The sequence below is a fragment of the Papilio machaon genome, chromosome 3, assembly GCF_912999745.1.
Source record: "Papilio machaon chromosome 3, ilPapMach1.1, whole genome shotgun sequence".
Taxonomy (NCBI): Eukaryota; Metazoa; Arthropoda; class Insecta; order Lepidoptera; family Papilionidae; genus Papilio; species Papilio machaon.
In genome coordinates this window covers 9,524,106-9,543,177 of record NC_059988.1, presented here as the reverse complement: position 1 = coordinate 9,543,177, position 19,072 = coordinate 9,524,106, and the positions used below count along the sequence as shown (strand labels likewise).

The following is a 19,072-nucleotide window of genomic DNA, read 5'->3' as shown; positions in this document are numbered from 1 at the left end:
GTATATTCGATAAGAACGATGACAAAATAATCAAATAATTAACTTATTTACTAAATACATAAAAAAATAATATATAGTAGAGCCACAAAGGTAGTACCTCATAAAAATATAACATTTAGTTCTGACACTCACAACGCTACGCACGTGCGCGTCTGCTCGCTGCAAACGAAAAGTGGTTAAAATAAAAGATTAATATAAAATAGCTATTGTTAATAGGACTCCATGATTAAGACGAAAATAATTCGTGTGCGTAAACACAACCGTTTCTAATAAAATATTAAATTGCACACAAAACGACCCTTTCCCACCCCCCTAAAACCCCTCCGCAAACCCTCGACCACTTTACATCACAATGTTCCAACACTTTACAGTTATCTTAAACGATTTCTAGTATTTTCTTGAAAATCACAAATAATCTATTAATAATGGTACTTAAACTTGTAAACCAAAATTTACAATATCTAAATACAGTGTAAACTTTTTATAACGTTTTTAACAATAAACTCCCTGTAACGTTGAAGTGAGCCCAACTTTGTTGGTTTACGTTAAAATCCACATATTGAAACACTCTTTATAGCGATACGCCATACTCTATTACGAAAAAAGTGTTCATATTTGTAGACAGTAAATATTTAGTATCGGTATTATTGTTTATCTGGTTCATCTTGTTAATTTCGTTGTTTTTTTTTGTTCACTCCATATAACGATAACTCTCTATAACGACAAAAATGCTCAGTCCCTTGAGTTTCGTTATAAAGAGTTTACACTGTATTGTATTGTTCAAATATTAGCACTAAGTACTGTCACATGCAGTATGTGACAGTACTTAGTTCTAATATTCTCTCTCTTGGTCTCAGAAACCCACAGTCAGTCATCTAATATGCAAAACTAAAAGTCTTGTAAATATTAACAATAAAGACCAAAGAAATCGTTTAAAACAAGCGTAAAGTGGTTCCAATAATTGATACTTTAAAAGGCATTCAAGGATCAAACAGTTGCAATCACAAAACAGACAAGACACAACTTTACTTAAAGTTATTTCTGAACTACAATATACTTACAACTATCGTATATTTATATCCACCGTATAGTAAAATTTAGTGAACGTAGAAACAACGAGATCTCGCCATTGGCTTATTAATACTGCCAAATTCAGCGAAGCATATTTTTTTTTTAAATAAATCACTGGATCCATTGAGAAATAATACTATAAACTGCGTATACATTGAAGATAGATCAAATAATACTATTTGTTTTTTTCAATAACTATGTAAAAATGAAGAAATAACTTCGAAAATTGAATTATTTGAAGATTAATTTGTTTAGAATCTTTAAAATCTTAAAATAAAATAATATATAAAAATAAAAATACTGTAAACCAGTCAAATAGATAATACAGGGCAAATTTAAGTTCCGTCCAAAAATATTAGAGCTAAAATGTTTCATAAAGTTCATAGTATACATTAATGTCCTAACCGCTAATGCTCACTAGATATAAAGTAAGTTATGTAGTAAATGGCAATTATGTGGAAGCTGCACGATTACATTCGCAATCTCGGGCCCTGCAACAAAAACATCTTATATAACTAACAATTCACATAGAAAAATAAGTAAATCCTACTAAAATTATAAATGTGTAGACGTGGATGAATGGATCTCAACAGATCTTGATGAAATTTGACTTAGATGTAGAGCAGTGTTTCCCAAAGTGGGTGATAACGCCCCCTTGGGGGCATTTGAAACCTGGGAGGGGGCGATAAGGGGCACAAAAAATGGGGGGGCATTGAAATTAATTAAAGTAATGAAATTGTGGTTTTTAAGTTTTAGGTCAGAATAAAAATTAGGGGGCTCTGAAATATAATTGATTTTCAAAGGGGGCGGTGAAAGAAAATAATTTTGACAATCATTGATGTAGAGCATAGTCTGGAAGAACATATAGACTACTAAATAACGTTTTTTTTTAATGCCACGCGGACGGAGTCGCGGGCGATAGTTAGTATCAAATAAATTATATTCTAAGATAGTTGTTCATCGAAAAGCTTATGAAAGTAAAAGAAATCAAACAATGAAAAATTATCTACAAGCTTTAGATCGCGAGTCCGGGTAAGAATTAAAAAAAAAAAAACTGAAGTAGTAACCTATTTGTTTTTCCAGATTATGTTGGTTCGTATGTTTCCTCAGTAGCGCATTCATTCTAATGTTATACTTTTTACTCAAGCCAAATATATAACCGCATAAAAAAGAAAAAAAATGAGCTGAAACTCTATAACTTTAAAATAAATATAAATAACCTTTAATTGACCGCAAGTAGAGTTAGGGCGAGAGATCCTGGTGCATGGGGTCATAGCCCATGGCGGCGTCGTATCCGGGCTGCGGCGCGTCGTACCCGGGCGCGGGCAGAGAGTATCCCATACTGTCCTGTGTGGGCGCCGGCGACATCATGGGCGTGGCCGTGCCTGACGCCGCCCCCATTGAGTACGGCGACGCCCCCGCTGCTGCAGACAATAACGACCTCATCAATCTTATTATATTTAGGTTTGCCTCTCTAATGAAGGCCTACACATAACATATCTTCTACGAGGGGTTTTTATGGGGGACTAGACGGGAATATAAACATATTAGATTAAAATAATATATTCTCTTTCGAATGCTAAGATTAAATAAAATATCTTTTAAATTATTAAATAGTTGCTGCCTTGGGTGCCAATTATACGAAAATAAAACGTATACCACAATATAGTATTTATAACTTAAAAAAAATATAGCTTTAAACCTATATAAAAAACTGTATTTTAAATTATACAATGTATATATATTTTTAGTACATGTGATAGAGATGTCAATAAGGACTTAAATAATTATAATTTACTGTAATACGAGGTGGGTCGGGCCGGAGGGGAGCTAGCATCGCGCCTGCACGCACCAATCCAAGGCAGGTCTGTGTGCGGAAACCATAGTGTACAGCGCGTCATGTCATTTATGGTATAGAGCTATTCACTATAATGTGTGACGCGAAAATAATAATTTCTAATTGGGGGAGAAATTTCAATAAAATTTATTGAAAATTGTTTGAGTATAAATTATTTATGAAAACAATAATTACCCGCTGCTTTCTTAGCCGCATACAGATTCGCCTCCTCCTGAGCCTTGCCTATGTTCTTCTTATAGCGAATGCGTTTGTTGCCGAACCAATTGGACACCTGGAAACAAGATAACTTTTAAATATGCAATCTTAATGTAATCCACAAAAGGTTTTCTGAGACTTATAATAATAACCTGTGAGACAGTAATGCCACACTTGCGCGCCAGTTCCTCTTTCGCCTCTTCACTGGGGTACGGGTTAGAGAGGTGTGAGTAGAAATATTCATTTAGGATCTCGGAGGCCTGCTTGCTGAAGTTGCGCCGTTTGCGACGGGCATCTAGGAACCTAGAGAAGGAAAATTATATATTAATCTTAGCAACTACCAATGAGATATTAATTTCTTTTGGAACGAAGTTCCTTATCGCGCGTTGTGAAAGGGGGCTAGACGGAAAAAATTCTTACGAAAAGTTGTCACGACACTTTTTGCTATAGTAAGTATGTTAACGACGAATGAGCGCTACTTCACCATGGCAACGACGTGACAATATATAACGAAAATTCATAGAAATAAAATGTACTTCTTGTGATGACTTAAGTTTTTTATTCATAGAATAAACATTGGTTCCTTCACTAATTAATAGAAAGGAACTTCGTTCCATCCGGGTGTCCCTTGACAACTCTCAAGTTTTTTTTTTGTATTTAACAGCTCAGTCTTTAGAAATGTAATAATAGCAAGCTTCGACTCTGAGTAAGCCATAAAAGAGAAGTTAAATTTCAATAGAGTGGTGAGTGTAACTATGTATGTCTTCAAACAATAATAAAATATTTAATTTGATATCATCAAATTACACACATTTTTTAGCACTTACCGCGAGCGCAGTATCATAACGGCTTCACAAGTGGACTGCTTCAGCTGCATCTGGATGGAGCTGAACTTCTTGTGAATTATTTGAACCATTCGCTCTATTTCCTGTACATAAATTAAAAAATAAGATATATTCATTAGATACGTATTTCTGTGTAAGTCTCAGATTTCTACACTCAGCGGCACAATTAACCGCCCACCTTGATTTTTTACGATTTTGGTGAAAAAAAAAAATTGTGGCCTTACTTGTGAATGTTATTTTATAACGTAGGTATATTGAAGTAAAATGAAAGATAATATTGTTTTTAATTATTACGTTTATTTATAAAAAAGTCTGAAAAACACTTTGACCGTAAATTAACAAATGTGATGAAATGGCTTAAAAATAAAAAATCTGCTGAATAAATGAATTCTAATAGTGCGTATTTCCACCTCTAGCCCTCATGACTTCCATCAAACGGTTTGGCATGCTGTCGATGACATCTTTGATCTGTTTTTGTGGAATGTTCTGCCACTCCTCAATCACGGATTGTTTTAATTCATCTATGGTGGTTGGAGCTGGTATGCGGCTTCGAACACGTCTTTTTAAATTGTCCCATATGTGTTCAATAGGATTTAAATCTGGGCTCCGGGATGGCCATGTTAATTTTCGAATGCCGACGGTATCCAGGTACGCGGTAACAACTCTAGCAACGTGGGGGCGAGCGTTGTCCTGCATTAATAAAAAATCTTCGCCAATAATTGGAGCAAATATCATTACATGAGGTTCCAACACTTCTGTTACATACCTCTGAGCATTTATTCCACCTCTTTCGAAGATAACCAAGTCGGTGCGTGCTTTGTAAGTAATGTCGCCCCATATCATGATAGAGCCACCTTGGTAACCTACTGTTTCCACAACAGTACATTTTTTTTTTTTTTTATAAGAGAAGGGGGCAAACGAGCAGCGGGAACACCAAGGTGTTCATCGACGCCCATGGACATCTGCAATACCAGAGGAATCGCAAATGCGTTGCCGATGCATGGTGCAAACCTTTCATTCTTGCGTCTGCATACACGCTGGCGACCGTCAGGACCGTGCAAGCATATTCTTGTCTCGTCAGTAAACATAACATTCTTCCATTGTTGCATATTCCATTCGGCGTGCTCTCGGGAAAAACGAAGTCTTTCTCTCCGGTGGCCTACGAGCAATTGTGGCACTCGAGATGGTCGAAAAGCTCCAAGAGCATTCTCTCCTAGTCTTCTTCTCACTGTTCTTTCACTCACTTGAACATTGCGAACCTCACGAAGTTGGTTTCGTGCCTCAACAGCTGTAGTGAACCGATTTCTTAGAACATTGGTCTTTTTTTTTTTATAAGAGAAGGGGGCAAACGAGCAGCGGGAACACCAAGGTGTTCATCGACGCCCATGGACATCTGCAATACCAGAGGAATCGCAGATGCGTTGCCGGCCTTTGAGAAGATGATACGCTCGCTTCTTGAAGGACCCTAAGTCGTAGCGGTTTGGAAATACCGCCGAGGACAGACCATTCCACAACGCGGCGGTACGCGGTAGAAAGCTACGCGAAAACCGCACGGTTGTGGATTACCAGCCATCGAGGTGGTGTGGATGGAACTTGGCGGTCTGTCGGGTCGTCCGATGACGGAACTCGGCGGCAGGAATTGTTCCAAACAACTCTTCTGAGCACTCCCCGTGGTAAATACGGTAGAAAATGCAGAGGGAACTAACGTCCCTCCGCAACGCCAGAGTGTCGAGCCGATCAGTAAGAACTCGGTCGTTGACGATTCGAACCGCTCTCCGTTGTATGCGGTCAAATGGAAGAAGCTGGTACTGGGGTGCTCCCGCCCAGAGATGCGAGCAGTATTCCATGTGGGGCCGAACTTGCGCCTTATAGAGCTGAAGGCGATGGCCCGGTAGGAAATACTGCTTCGCTCTACCGAGCACACCCAGTTTTTTGGAGGCCAGCTTAGCCTTGTCTTCCAAATGACCGCGAAACTGAACGTCGTTCGATATGTCAACGCCGAGAATACTGATACTGGCTGAGGCAACCAGGGGAGTGCCCTCGAAACGAAGATCCACGACAAAGGGTTGTTTTTTAGCGGTAATGGCGCATACTTGTGTCTTTTTGGGATTGAAATTAACGAGATTTCGTTGACCCCAATCCGAAACTTTACCCAGTAGGGTCTTCAGTTCAGACACAAGTTTGGTCCGGTTCTCATCGGCAGTAGCCCGAGAAACGTTAGCGCGGGCCGTGTACAATGCATCACCCGTGCTATCGTCTGCCGCAGCTAATTTGCAGCATATCATTGATATGCAGAAGAAACAGGGTGGGCGACAGTACACAGCCCTGTGGGACACCAGCATTAATTGGTTTGGGGTCCGAGCATGCACCGTCGACAACGACCTTGATGCTTCGACCCTCCAAAAAGCTGGCAATCCAGGCGCGTAGTTTCTCGGGCAGCCCGTAGGAAGGCAGCTTCGAGAGAAGTGCTCTGTGCCATACCCGATCAAAGGCCTTGGCCACGTCCAAACTAACCGCCAGGGCCTCCCCCTTGCCCTCGATCGCCTCCGACCATCGATGCGTGAGGTACGCAAGAAGATCACCAGCTGAGCGACGCTGTCGGAAACCGTACTGACGATCGCTAATCAGCTGATGCTCCTCAAGGTACCTCATGAGTTGGCAATTGATGGTCGTTTCCATGACTTTCGAGAACAAGGTTGTAATGGCGATCGGCCTGTAGTTGGACGGGTCTGAGCTATCGCCTTTTTTCGGGATCGGGTGGATTATGGCAGTCTTCCATGATTTCGGGACAACGCCTAAGGAGTAGAGGAACCGGAACAGGCGCGTTAAAACCGGTGCCAACTCAGGAGCGCAAGTCCTAAGCACGATGGGGGGTATCCCGTCAGGCCCACTCGACTTATGGATATCCAGAGATTGCAGCGATTTCCGCACTGATCTCTGGATAAACTGGATTTCGGACATAGAGGTCTCACCGCGTGGGATTTTCGGCGGCGAGTTACCTTTGTCATCCAGAGTCGAGCCGCAAAAAGAGAGACCAGAAGATCGGCTTTCTCTTTTGCGGTATGGGCCAACGAGTCATCCCCCCTGCGCAAAGATGGTAAGGACGGCTTACAGAAATTCCCCTGGACAGCCTTGGCAAGAGACCAGAACGCACGAGTTCCCGAAGGAAGGTGCACTAGCCTCTCACCAATGCTGGCCACGTGTTCGGACTTTGCCTTGGCAATCACTCTTTTGAAGGACCTGGAGGCAGAGTTATACTTATTTTTTAACTGGCTGGTATTTACATCCCTAGCTGCTGACGCCTCAACCCAGGCTCGATAACAATCCTGCTTGTGGCGCGAGGCTAATTTGCAGGATTTACCAAACCAGGGTCGAGAACTGCCTCCGATGGGCACAACTGAAGATGGAATAAAAAGATCCATCCCCTGAAGCACCACATCAGCGACAGAATCGGCAACAGCGTCGGGATCATCCAGCCTGAAGCAAACTCTCTCCCATGGGTAGGATGCAAAAAAGGACCGCATCTCATCCCAGTCTGCTGACCTATAGTGCCACACTCGGCGATGGCCATTCGGTTTAAACCGTGGGCGACGCGAGATGGGCACTGTGGTCCGGATCAGGCAGTGGTCTGACGAGCCCAAAGGGGCTTCGACGGAAACCTTATAGCTGTCCGGATGTGAAGTCATCAGAAGGTCCAACAGGGAAGGTGTATGGTCTTCGACATCTGGGATTCGCGTGGGCGAGGTGACCAGCTGTGTCAGGTCATAAGACAAGGCAAAGTCGTGGACAGATCTCCCCGCATGATCGGTGGTACAAGAGCCAAGCCAATCGGCATGGTGGGCGTTGAAGTCGCCTAGTACCACGATTTCAGCGGAGGGGATCTGTGCCAGAATGGAATCTGTAGCCGTTTGGACTTGCTCCATGAGTCGGTCTGTTTCGGCATTACCGCTATGGGACCTGTAAAGGCACGCATAGACCCGCGGATGGTCGTCGCCATCTACGCGCAGCCATAAAAGAGATAGGTCCCTACCTTCAAGAAGGCTGAGGCGACGAGAACAGATATCCTCTCTGACGTACACGCATACCCCAGCCCGGGGCAAAAAGGACTGTTCTAATTTGTATCCGGGGCAGGACAGATACGAGGTGTCCGCCGGAGAGGATATCTGCGTCTCGGTAAGGAAAAGCAAGGCCGGCTTTGCCGTCCGGAGATGGTAGTGGACGGCCTCCAAGTTGGAATGGAGCCCCCTGATATTGCAGAAGTCCACGGCATGGGTGACAGGGGGTGCTGAAAGTGCCTTGCTTCGTTTGCCCCAACCTTTGCAAGCGAGCGGAATGGTGCCCCCCCCAGAATACGCGGGGCGGCCCGTGCGCTTACCCCCAGACTCCGAGCGGGAGTTCAGGCGTAAGCGCACGGAGGGGGATTCTCCAATACCAGGGGTATTGGTACCCCCCTGGGGTATTTTATCTTTCAATCCCACTGCCATGCTGTATTAAGGGGGGGGGGGGTTTAGGCCTCCGGCACCACACTCATCAGACGAAACGCGGAATTGCTCCCACTTCACGCCTGTCTTCTGTGTGGTCGTGGTATTTCACCGGGCGAGCCGGCCAATTCGTGCAACAGATGTTGTTGTTGCTGGCGTCTACCACTGTTGAAATCGAAATCACAAGAAATCGGTCGTCACGAAGGAGGTGCAACTTTTTCGGCCCTGTCCTGGTCTTCGCTCATAAGAGCCAGTTTCCCGAAACCGTTTCACTGCATCCCTTAAGGTGGTACGTGCGACACCAAGCTTCCGCGCCACGTAACGCTGACTTAACCCTTCGTCGATAAGAGCGACGGCTCTCGCCACTGAATTAGCATCAAATGGCATGTTTGTGATGTCCAAACACTAGCTTTAAGTTACGAAACCAAAACAAACTCAAATTTGTTACTTTTAATGCCACTGAAGCAATGTAAGCAGTATGGCAACGATAACGATAATGAGACGCAGTTCGATATTTATCCTTTCACACAACTTATGCGTAAAAAAAACAAAGGTAAGTGGGTAGTTTGTAATTTTTTCGTCACTACATTTCTTTCACACTTGACTTATTTATTCCCAATAACTTACAACTGCGATAACATCAAAATTTGCCACTTTAAAAGGGTGGGCGGATAATTGTGCCGCTAAGTGTAGTTCAATCTGCATTAATACATATTCAGAAATTTCAATTTAGCTTATAGCTGTTTGTGCTTACAACTGCAATAAACATAAGTTTCGATTTAATGTTTGTTGTACGTACCTTGGGTGTGATAGGCCGGGTGCGACTCTGCTCACGAAGGAGGTTCATCACATGCGTGGTGAACTCGTTGCAGGCGTTCTCATACTTGTCCAGCTCCTGGTGGTATATCTGGCGGATCTGGGCGAGCTTCGCACGATAGTCCGAGTGCTCGATCGCGTTATCTGCTTGAGCCACAGTGCCTTAAGTTGCAGCAGATGGGGGGACAGAAAGAGTTACATGCAACCGCCATCCCAATCTCTGTTAGTTAGCCACTTGCAAGGGCACTTTTAAAATGTAAAACTATCAACAATCATTTTTACTGACTTTTTATGGGACAATTAATTATTACATACCTAATAATAATTAAAATTAACTACCTGACAGGTAAATTTATTTAATACATTAATCTATCTATTGGGGGGAGTGCACTGGATGCAGGCCAAACAGGACCTGCCATTGTGACAATCAATCGAATGATAATGATGATTTACCTATAGCTAATTTATATACAAAACTAGTTGTCGTCCGAGACGCCGTCCGCGCGAAATAAAAAAAAAAGATAATAAGTAGCAAGTAGCCTATGTGTTCTTCCAGACTTTGTTCGAAATCTGTGCCAAATTTCATCGATATCCATTGAGCCGTTTCAGAGATACCTTCAAATAAATATCCATCCATCTAAACATTCGCATTTATAATATTAATAATAGTAGAATATAATAATAGAAGTAAGTTTATTCTAATTGGGAATAACCTAGTTTATATCAAGTGACCAATGGATATTGACCTTTTCTAAATAGAAATTAATGGCATAAAATAGGTCTATGAAGTTATTTCTACACATTTAGATTTATTATTGTTACTAAAATTAATAAATATAAAGACCTATAATACCCACAGAAACACACTACACTGCCTGTTTGAAAAACACAATTTCCTAAACTGTTGCTGTGCAATTTTATACAAAAATAAATGACCTCTTGCAAATGGCTATCATATAAAACCAATTTAAATTTTATACACAATAAATATGTTTCAATATACTAAATTGTGTCAAAGAAAATCACTACATATTTAATCATGCCAATTTAAACAAACATGCCAATATTATATACCAATATTAAATATCATAAAATAAATATTACATACTTAGTTTAAATATAATGCTATGATAATCTTATGTAGAAAATATGTTCAGTCATCATCATCATATCAAATTGTCCATAACATAGTTTTTTCAATTATTTACCACCCCCTGGGGATAATACTAAAATTACTAATTTCTCCATCAGATTTTAATCTTTTATATTTTTAATTATTATCAGGAACTCCTCAATAGCAATAATCTCCTTTGGACAAATAGAATAGCATGCACCTAATCCAACACCAACTATTACAAATTAAGTAGGACTGAGTGTTTACCCCACTCGCCAGCGGCAGCTGACGCAGAGGCTGCAGCACCCGCACCACCACCCTTCTCAGGACCCGCCACACCCTCCGCTATCAGCATATTGTCCAGCCGCATCAACTGCGGGTCCGGAGGCTCCTCCTCTTGAGTATTGCGAAGTGACAGCACTACACACAAATTATGTATTAACTTACTGATTTAAATAGTGTTAATAAATGTTTTTGGGTAGTGTAATTCATAAAAATGAACAAGTATTTAATATATATTCTAAATGTTTTCTTTTTTCTTATTAAATAAAATTAATTACACAAACACAGCTTACCCGTTTTCTCCTTAATTTCGCATAGCACAGAAAACAAGGCAGGTTTCATTCTATGACAATTTAGTGTATGTTTTCTTGCTTGAGCTTCGTCAAGGCTCTGGTCGGTAATATTCATGATCTGTTGTAGAATTTCTCCAATGTCCTGTTTACGAGCTTCGCCCTCTCCCGCCGTAGGGGCGCCTTCCCCAGCCAGGCCGTAGCCCTGCGGTCCCATCAGCCCGCCGCTGTGCGCCATCATCCTGTTTGGATCGTCCATTTCTCTTCGCTCAATACATAAATATAACTAAACTTACACTAAATACGTATACTTTTTTGTACGTAAGTAAAAATGCTTGTGTAAAATAATTTATAAAACTAGAACAAATAAATTTTCGCTATATGAAAACTACAGCTCGTTCCTATTCTTCAAGAAGCTATAAAATGGCCGCCTTCTTTGTGCTGTCAAAAATGAGATATTTGAAAAAGAAAACAAACAATTAAACTATCCCCATCACGCTTTATCTTATGATAATTGTATGCATTGATTTAATGTCCGAAAGAGATAGAGCTAGTATCATATATTGCCAGTGTAAGGTGAAATTTATGAACTAAAAAGCTATTAAAAGACTCTAAATATATATTTATTTTGAATACATCAACCGCTTTGTAGAAAATACTTGTTGCTTTAAATCAATCAATTAATTTGAGTTACATTACATTCGAAGTTTGTTATTTATTTCTTGTCGTAAAATGGCATCTTTAAGATAAGCCACGTATACGTCATTATGACATTTGTTATTTTCATTTTCTTAGAAACTTCATCACCGAACACGCGTTGCTTTGTCACCGGTTTAACTCCATATGTGATCAATAAATACATCGTTTCTCACGTAATAAATGAGAAACGTTATATCATTCGTGTATAAATGTAGTGTATTTAGTAAGCGACTACCATCTGTTCAAGTTCAGTGCAAATTCTTATCTGGCCAGTGGGGCAGCAATAAACTTCACCGAAAAATAAAAATACCTAATCCTTTACGAGAAACAATTATGGCTGATCCAAAAATCGAAGAAATTTTAGCTCCACTAAGGGCTAATGTCAAAAGTCAAGGCGATCTTGTTAGAAAACTAAAGGAAGAGAAAGCACCAGAGCTAGACATCAAAAAAGCTGTTGCTGAATTGAAGGCACGTAAGAAAATACTAGAAGACAAAGAACTAAGTCTTGCGCCTAGCGATGAAATATTTGATCGAGCAAAGATGGAAGATCTTATCAAAAGGAGATTCTTTTATGATCAGTCTTTTGCAATTTATGGTGGTATAACTGGCCAATTTGACTTTGGCCCAATGGGATGTGCTTTAAAAAGTAACATGATTCAACTGTGGAGAAAGTATTTCATCCTTCAAGAGAATATGCTGGAAGTTGACTGTTCTATTCTTACCCCAGAACCTGTATTGAAAGCATCTGGTCATGTAGAAAGATTTGCCGATCTTATGACTAAAGATGTGAAGTCAGGTGAATGCTTCCGTTTAGATCATCTCATTAAAGCTCATTTAGAAAAAATAAAAAGTGAGAAAAATACAAAAGCTGAACTCAAATCTGAAATAGAAGACATCTTAGTGAAGCTAGATGGAATGAATGCAGATGAAATGTCTGCTCTAATGGAAAGGTTCAAAATGAAGTCCCCCATAACAGGAAATGATCTTACTCCACCCATAGAATTTAATTTGATGTTCAACACCCAAATTGGGCCTTCCGGTTTAGTGAAAGGATTCCTGAGACCAGAAACAGCACAAGGTATCTTTGTTAATTTTAAACGCTTGTTGGAATTCAATCAAGGACGCCTGCCATTCGCAGCTGCTCAGATTGGCAACTCATTTAGAAATGAGATATCTCCTCGTTCAGGTCTTCTCAGAGTAAGAGAGTTTACTATGTGTGAAATTGAACACTTCTGCGATTCAAAGGACCATCCAAAGTTTGATTCTGTGAAAGATACAAAAATGCTGCTGTATTCTGCAGACAACCAGGAGCAAGGTAGACCAGCAGAAATTATGACAATTGGAGATGCAGTGGCTAAACATATTGTTAATAATGAAACTCTGGGCTACTTCATGGCCAGGATTCACTTGTATATGCTGGCAGTTGGCATTGATTCCAAGAAACTCAGATTCAGACAGCACATGGGTAATGAAATGGCTCACTATGCTTGTGATTGCTGGGATGCAGAATGCCTGACTAGCTATGGTTGGGTTGAGTGTGTGGGATGTGCTGACAGATCCGCTTATGATCTTACTCAACACACAAAGGCTACAGGCATAAGACTTGCAGCAGAGAAGAAATTACCAGCTCCCAAACAGGTTAAAATCGTTGAAGCTGTTTCAAACAAAGCTGCCATTGGCAAGGAATTTAAAAAGGACGCTAAAATTATTAATGACACTTTAGCCACCCTAGATTCTGCAGCCTTAGAGGAATTAGAAAATAAGCTTGCAACTGAAGGTCATTATGATCTTGATACTCCAAATGGGTCTTTCAAACTGACACCAAATCTTGTTTCTGTCAAGACAAGTGAAAAGACACTTCATGTAGAAGAAATAATTCCAAGTGTGATTGAACCATCTTTTGGCATTGGCAGAATCTTGTACAGTATATTGGAACATAACTTTAAGATGAGGGATGGTGATGAACAAAGAACTTACTTCTCACTGCCACCAGCAGTGGCACCTATGAAATGTGCTGTGTTACCATTGAGTGGCAATGCCGAATTCCAACCTTTTGTAAAGGAATTATCAAAAGAGTTACTTTCGGTTGATGTTTCTCACAAAGTAGATGATTCTTCTGGTTCTATTGGGCGCAGGTACGCCAGAACAGATGAATTGGGGGTACCGTATGCTATTACAGTAGATTTTGATACTACAAAACAACCACATTCAGTAACATTGCGAGAAAGGGATAGCATGGGACAAGTGCGTCTACCTCTGGAAGATGTCTCTGCTATCGTAAGAGATTTAGCAAATGCCAAGATCACTTGGACAGATGTGGAAAGCAAATATCCTAAGTTTGAACAACAGGAGAACACTAAAGGCGCAGCTGCTTAGATATTGAAAGGATTATTTGCCCAGCTGTTTTAGATCTTGAGTAATTTATTTCTGTTAGGTATAAGCTAAAATACAGATACTAATGTAACAATTTCTTGTGCAATTGTAATTACTTTGATGCTACAATCTTTTTTGTTATGCAATATAAAATTACATTCATGATGTAATATTTCTTTACAAATATTAATAAATGCTGAATTGTTAATTTGAATACATATTGTATCTTAAACCTTTTGTCTTTTATATAAAAAAAAAAAAAAATCTTACGTCTTTCTTTGCTGATTGATGTTTAGATGCACGGATTGATATTTGTTAGATGAAATATCATACGCTTAATGGATCATGATATTTGGCATACGCTACTAAGTTTTTTTTAATTGTCGCGTGCGACAAATAATCTTTTAATAACTTCATATATTCTTAAAAAGAAGGTTACATATTGTCATAGTGAAATGATACAATAAAAAACGTTATTGCTAGTTTTATTTGTCAATTACACTTTATAGACCAAATTGAAGATGTTAGCGTGGTACTATCTGTAGCGGCGGTCTCTGGAGCGGGAGCGCTGGCGGTAGCGCTCCCGCGACCTGTCGCGGTGCTTGTCTCGTCGGTCTCGCTCTCTCTCGCGCTCTCTGTCTCTATCCCTTCTATCTTTGTCTCGCTCGCGATCTCTATCTCGGTCCCTATCGCGGTCTCTGTCTCTATCATCTCGTTTTGCCGGTCTGTCTTTTGAGTATCTGAAAATGATATGTTACATTTACAAATCTATATATATAAAAGAAAGTTGTGTTAGTTACACTATTTATAACTCAAGAACGGCTGAATCGATTTGACTGAAAATTGGTGGGCAGGTAGCTTAGAACCAGGAAACAGACATAGGATAATTTTTACCCCGTTTTCTATTTTTTATTCCGCGCGGACGGAGTCGCGAGTAAAAGCTAGTTCGTTATAAATGGTGACTCCAAGTAACAACCTATAAATTGCCCAACAAACCTGTCTATATCGCCATAATCACGTCTATCCCTGTCGTCGTGCTCGCGGCGATCTGCCTCCATGCGGGAAGACCCATAGCCCGCTGCACCAGCACCGCCACCCGGGCCGCCTCCGCTGCCGCCCCGGTACACCGCTGCTGGCTTTGACACAGACATCTGCCTGTTGTGCTCACCCATCCTACATTTCATTACAAAATTATCAGAATTAAGAAAAAAAAAATGAATGAGTTCATATAAGGGCACCAACTTCATAATTTGCATCTGCATAGGAATTATTAATTTGTATTGTAGCCATTTGTTTCTTCTCCTCCTTAATAACTTTAATTCAACATAAAGCACCTGTAATTCAAAACAGCAATGGAAAAACAAATCATGTTGTGAAATTAATAAATTACAAACAAGATAAAAATCTATACCTACTTCTGTTCAATTTGTTTCTGTATTGGGACGGGTATTCTCGGGAAGAGTGTGCTGAACCAGTCCAGTTTGATGAGCATCTGCCTCACCAGGGCTCCGATGGTGGTAGGGCCGCCTCCGCCGGCACGCGGGTCTATCTCTTCCTCATCATCCAGGTAATCCACATACCAGTCAAACAGGTCCGCCGGTGGCTGGGTGTAGCGAATGTACATAAAGCCTGTTTTAAATCATATAATGACCCATATTAATATATATTCAACTTCCTACTTGTGGATTATAATTAAATGATGATTACTTGATCAATTACAGTTTCAACAATATCTTTTTTTTTTTTTTTTGTTTTATAAATTTGAAAATTTCAATTCTCTTTTGTTACTGCATGCTTTGATCCACAACTTACTTGCGTTTTATTGAGCATCCCTGTTGTCAGTTGTCCAGTAGAAATAAAATTTGACTACAGAATATTAAATTTAAAATGCAAAGAAATTAAATGCAACACAAATTTTTAAAGAAATTCATTGTTGTTCACATTCCATTCTGTTAGCAAACGGGTTCTATGTTTTGTAAACTTGTTAATGTCAGTTCAATCTTATGAAATATCTATAATATCTTGTGCTTAACTTATTAGTTTAAATTTAAAGCAAGTGTTGAATAAATTAGAGAATTAGGTTAACTCAATGAAATCATAGAAAAAAATAATTTCAATAGGAAAAACAGGTGAACCAGAAAAGCTATAAAAAACTAGTTTTAAATCTTTTATAGTCCTGTTAGCTTTGAAGTGTAAGCAGAAACTTAAAATAGGCATGTCAAGAACCATACCTACCGAGGGCTCTGATGTATGGTGAGTCAGTGTGCTGCAGCAAGCCGTTGACCTGCTTACGTGTGAGACGCAGAGTGTACAGCTTATATAGCAGACAGAATGCTGTTGACACTATGCCCCCAGCACCGACTCCTCTAACCTGCAGTGAATATATACCCCATACTATATTATCTATTACCATTGGTGGATATTTATTAAGATTTCTATTATCTACATGATAAAATGAATGTAGTACAAAAATTTCTTTTATTATTATTCCTCACTTTATTCAAATTCCTATTACCTTTATAGTAACTCCCTGGCATAATTATTGTACAATAAATTACTTGTATAGTACTGTATTGAAAATCCATGTAATGAATGAATTAAGTTGTAGGGACAAATCCTTGGCAATGCAGACAACAAACACAAGTCAGGCAAGGCTTATGACATACTCACGCCGCCACACATGCCCGTCTGGCCAGCGGTCTTGCGGCTGCCACGCTCCCACGGCTCCAGGTGCTTCACCTGATAGTAGATCTCGTCCACCACCTCATGGTATGTCTTCAACTTGAACAGATGCACTGGGGACAACATTTCATATTAATACATTAAATACAACTTAAAACATGTAAATCAACTTTTTGAAAGAAACGGAACGTAAAACAATAATCATGACGTAAATCCAAACTCCTGTGCGTTAGTATGTTTGCTTACCTACCTTTGAAGTAGCTAGAACCTTGGATGTTTGCTAATATTAAAGGATTCAGATTCATAGTTTGTTCATTACCCCATATTGGTAATACATTATGTTGTTTGCTTGTTTTCGCGGGTTTCTGGAGGTTGTTCTCTGGAAAATGGGTAGTTTTAGTACAAACAGTGCACATTGACGAAAACAATTCTTGTCTCAAAACATACCTTCGTTTTCAGCCATTACAATATTTATGATTAATACTTAACATTTAATTAAGAACCTCAAAGGCAAAAGCACCATTAGCATGTTTTACATCCAAAAATACCGTAATTTTACGATATAAATTACAGTCACCAATTTGACACGACACAATATGACAGACGAAGCTTTTTTCATAGACGAAAATATTACTTGCCAAAATGGCGACTTTTGTCTATGGATTTTGCTTTAAATCATTTACTATTTTTTTCTAATTTCTAAGTCAAAATTGCCCTTTCCTTTAATGACCATGCCTTGATGTATTTTTTAATACAAAACAAATTTTAAATAACAGGCAGTAAATGAGGAGTGGTTTGCTTATCGATGTTAATTCATTGCTAAAACAATAAAATGGTTTCTGTATATTACAGCACCACAGCAAACGCCATAAAAATCTTTATCAAAGCAAACCAAAAATTTGAGCTGCAGGTTAATACTACGAAGTTTTTACATACTCTTTGCAGGTTAATTCTGCAGGTTCTTACTTCAAAAGCCCAACTAAGGCTATATTTATGTATGAAAAGCTTTAATTGATAACTCATTACACCCAACTCAATCTCATCCATATCAAGATGGGGATTACATAAAAAATAATGCAAAAAGGTTTGAATAGCTGTATATAAACTGCATTTCCATTATTAAGACACAAGAAATATTAAGAAAAACAAAGATTGATAAGTACTTAAATTTAATCAAATAATTACAAAACTTATAAATAAATCAGTAATCTTATTGGTAATACAGCTCCAAGTTCATCCCATCATGGATTTCATCTGCAAGTTATTTAAGGAAATTAATTTTCAAACCTTCAACATAAAATATAGAGGTTATTTGAGTTATTAAGAAAAATAGGTGATCAATATGAGTGATAAAATTAAACATATTAAGTGCATCAAGGAAAATCGGTTAAGCACTTCACTTGTAATCTACAGGTCATGGGTTTGAATTTCGCTATGTACCAATGAGTTTTTTGATTTACATAATATGTATATTTATCCAACATTCTTACGGTGAAGGCAAACATTGTATTGAATGAAATTTAAACACATGTATCAGGGTAGGCTCCAAGCCCCTTAGTGGGGCGTATATTATGATGAACTAATGATGAGGCTAACCATGATGAAGTTCATCAAAAACACTAAAAAAAATTAAGGCAAACATTATGGAATTTCAGGTATTGTACTTTTTGTGTATAAATCTTGTTATCTTTCAAGTAGTCAGAAATAAAAAAATAATGAAAACACTCATAAAGTATAAATTGTAAAAGGATACAATCAGATAACTTGATGTGATCTTTAAATACAGTGTACCATTTCTTCAATACAATTTTATCGTGTCTTGTGCCTGTTTGTGCAGCGATTAGTTTCTTCAAGTCTCCCACTGTGTCATCTGGATTACATTTCACTCTTACCTTTTTACCTAAACGGTCATTACATGTAACTTCTAGCATTTTCTCTTACTAAAAAGGTTATCTTGTTTCTGTAAGAAATGTTATTTAACTATATTAAATTAAATTCTGCATGCAATGAGAATTTTCGTTTTTTATTGATATTTAACAATGGACTCTTCTTTAATTATACCTAAAATTTATGAGATTAAGTTCAGATATTGTTTCGATATCTTAGAATTCGTAGAATTCGGTGTTTATGTTGGTTGACAATGACAAATGACAATTAAAAATCTTACATTTGTAGCAACTTGACAATCAACATTTGACAACGACAAAACCTTAAAAACAGCAAAAAATAAATTTGTATTTAATCTATAAACAACAGTTCTGTTTATTTATTATCTGTGGATTTTTGACAGTGATTAAATTAACTGAATCAAAACATCCGGTTAGATTGTTTGATCAAAACAGGTTTTATGTTGTAATGAGATATAT

At 38.9% G+C, this 19,072-nt stretch overlaps 4 protein-coding genes across 11 annotated transcripts; 1 reads left to right on the top strand and 3 right to left on the bottom strand.

Annotated features, from left to right (window-relative positions):
• Window positions 1-1,383: 1,383 nt before the first annotated feature.
• LOC106711852 (homeobox protein extradenticle) lies at window positions 1,384-11,386 on the bottom strand. 6 transcript variants are annotated; one of them, XM_014504262.2, is made up of 9 exons: window positions 10,956-11,386; window positions 10,648-10,800; window positions 9,250-9,428; window positions 3,952-4,052; window positions 3,277-3,427; window positions 3,104-3,200; window positions 2,870-2,938; window positions 2,292-2,495; window positions 1,384-1,562 (listed from the first exon to the last, which is right to left on the bottom strand). In XM_014504262.2, exons 1-8 carry the CDS (start codon window positions 11,209-11,211, stop codon window positions 2,314-2,316), a joined length of 1,188 nt encoding a protein of 395 aa, XP_014359748.1. In that variant the 5' UTR covers window positions 11,212-11,386; the 3' UTR covers window positions 1,384-1,562; window positions 2,292-2,313. The 6 variants fall into 6 exon arrangements, with proteins under 6 accessions (XP_014359748.1, XP_045542648.1, XP_014359753.1 ...); XM_045686692.1 differs by having other exon boundaries at window positions 2,292-2,492; XM_014504267.2 differs by having other exon boundaries at window positions 9,250-9,410.
• Window positions 11,387-11,718: 332 nt separating this feature from the next.
• On the top strand, window positions 11,719-14,176 carry LOC106711841 (glycine--tRNA ligase). Its single transcript, XM_014504251.2, has one exon. It carries the CDS (start codon window positions 11,832-11,834, stop codon window positions 14,025-14,027), a length of 2,196 nt encoding a protein of 731 aa, XP_014359737.2. The 5' UTR covers window positions 11,719-11,831; the 3' UTR covers window positions 14,028-14,176.
• A 325-nt stretch (window positions 14,177-14,501) lies between these two features.
• On the bottom strand, window positions 14,502-17,315 carry LOC106711942 (pre-mRNA-splicing factor 38B). 2 transcript variants are annotated; one of them, XM_014504373.2, is made up of 7 exons: window positions 17,154-17,315; window positions 16,957-17,085; window positions 16,695-16,819; window positions 16,260-16,395; window positions 15,440-15,653; window positions 15,021-15,197; window positions 14,502-14,764 (listed from the first exon to the last, which is right to left on the bottom strand). In XM_014504373.2, exons 1-7 carry the CDS (start codon window positions 17,167-17,169, stop codon window positions 14,560-14,562), a joined length of 1,002 nt encoding a protein of 333 aa, XP_014359859.2. In that variant the 5' UTR covers window positions 17,170-17,315; the 3' UTR covers window positions 14,502-14,559. The 2 variants fall into 2 exon arrangements, with proteins under 2 accessions (XP_014359859.2, XP_045542331.1); XM_045686375.1 differs by having other exon boundaries at window positions 16,957-17,315.
• Window positions 17,316-17,864: 549 nt separating this feature from the next.
• LOC106711820 (ubiquitin-like protein 5) lies at window positions 17,865-18,836 on the bottom strand. 2 transcript variants are annotated; one of them, XM_045686492.1, is made up of 3 exons: window positions 18,768-18,836; window positions 18,460-18,666; window positions 17,865-17,960 (listed from the first exon to the last, which is right to left on the bottom strand). In XM_045686492.1, exons 2-3 carry the CDS (start codon window positions 18,635-18,637, stop codon window positions 17,917-17,919), a joined length of 222 nt encoding a protein of 73 aa, XP_045542448.1. In that variant the 5' UTR covers window positions 18,638-18,666; window positions 18,768-18,836; the 3' UTR covers window positions 17,865-17,916. The 2 variants fall into 2 exon arrangements, with proteins under 2 accessions (XP_045542448.1, XP_045542449.1); XM_045686493.1 differs by having other exon boundaries at window positions 18,460-18,686; window positions 18,768-18,824.
• Between the last annotated feature and the right edge of the window lie 236 nt (window positions 18,837-19,072).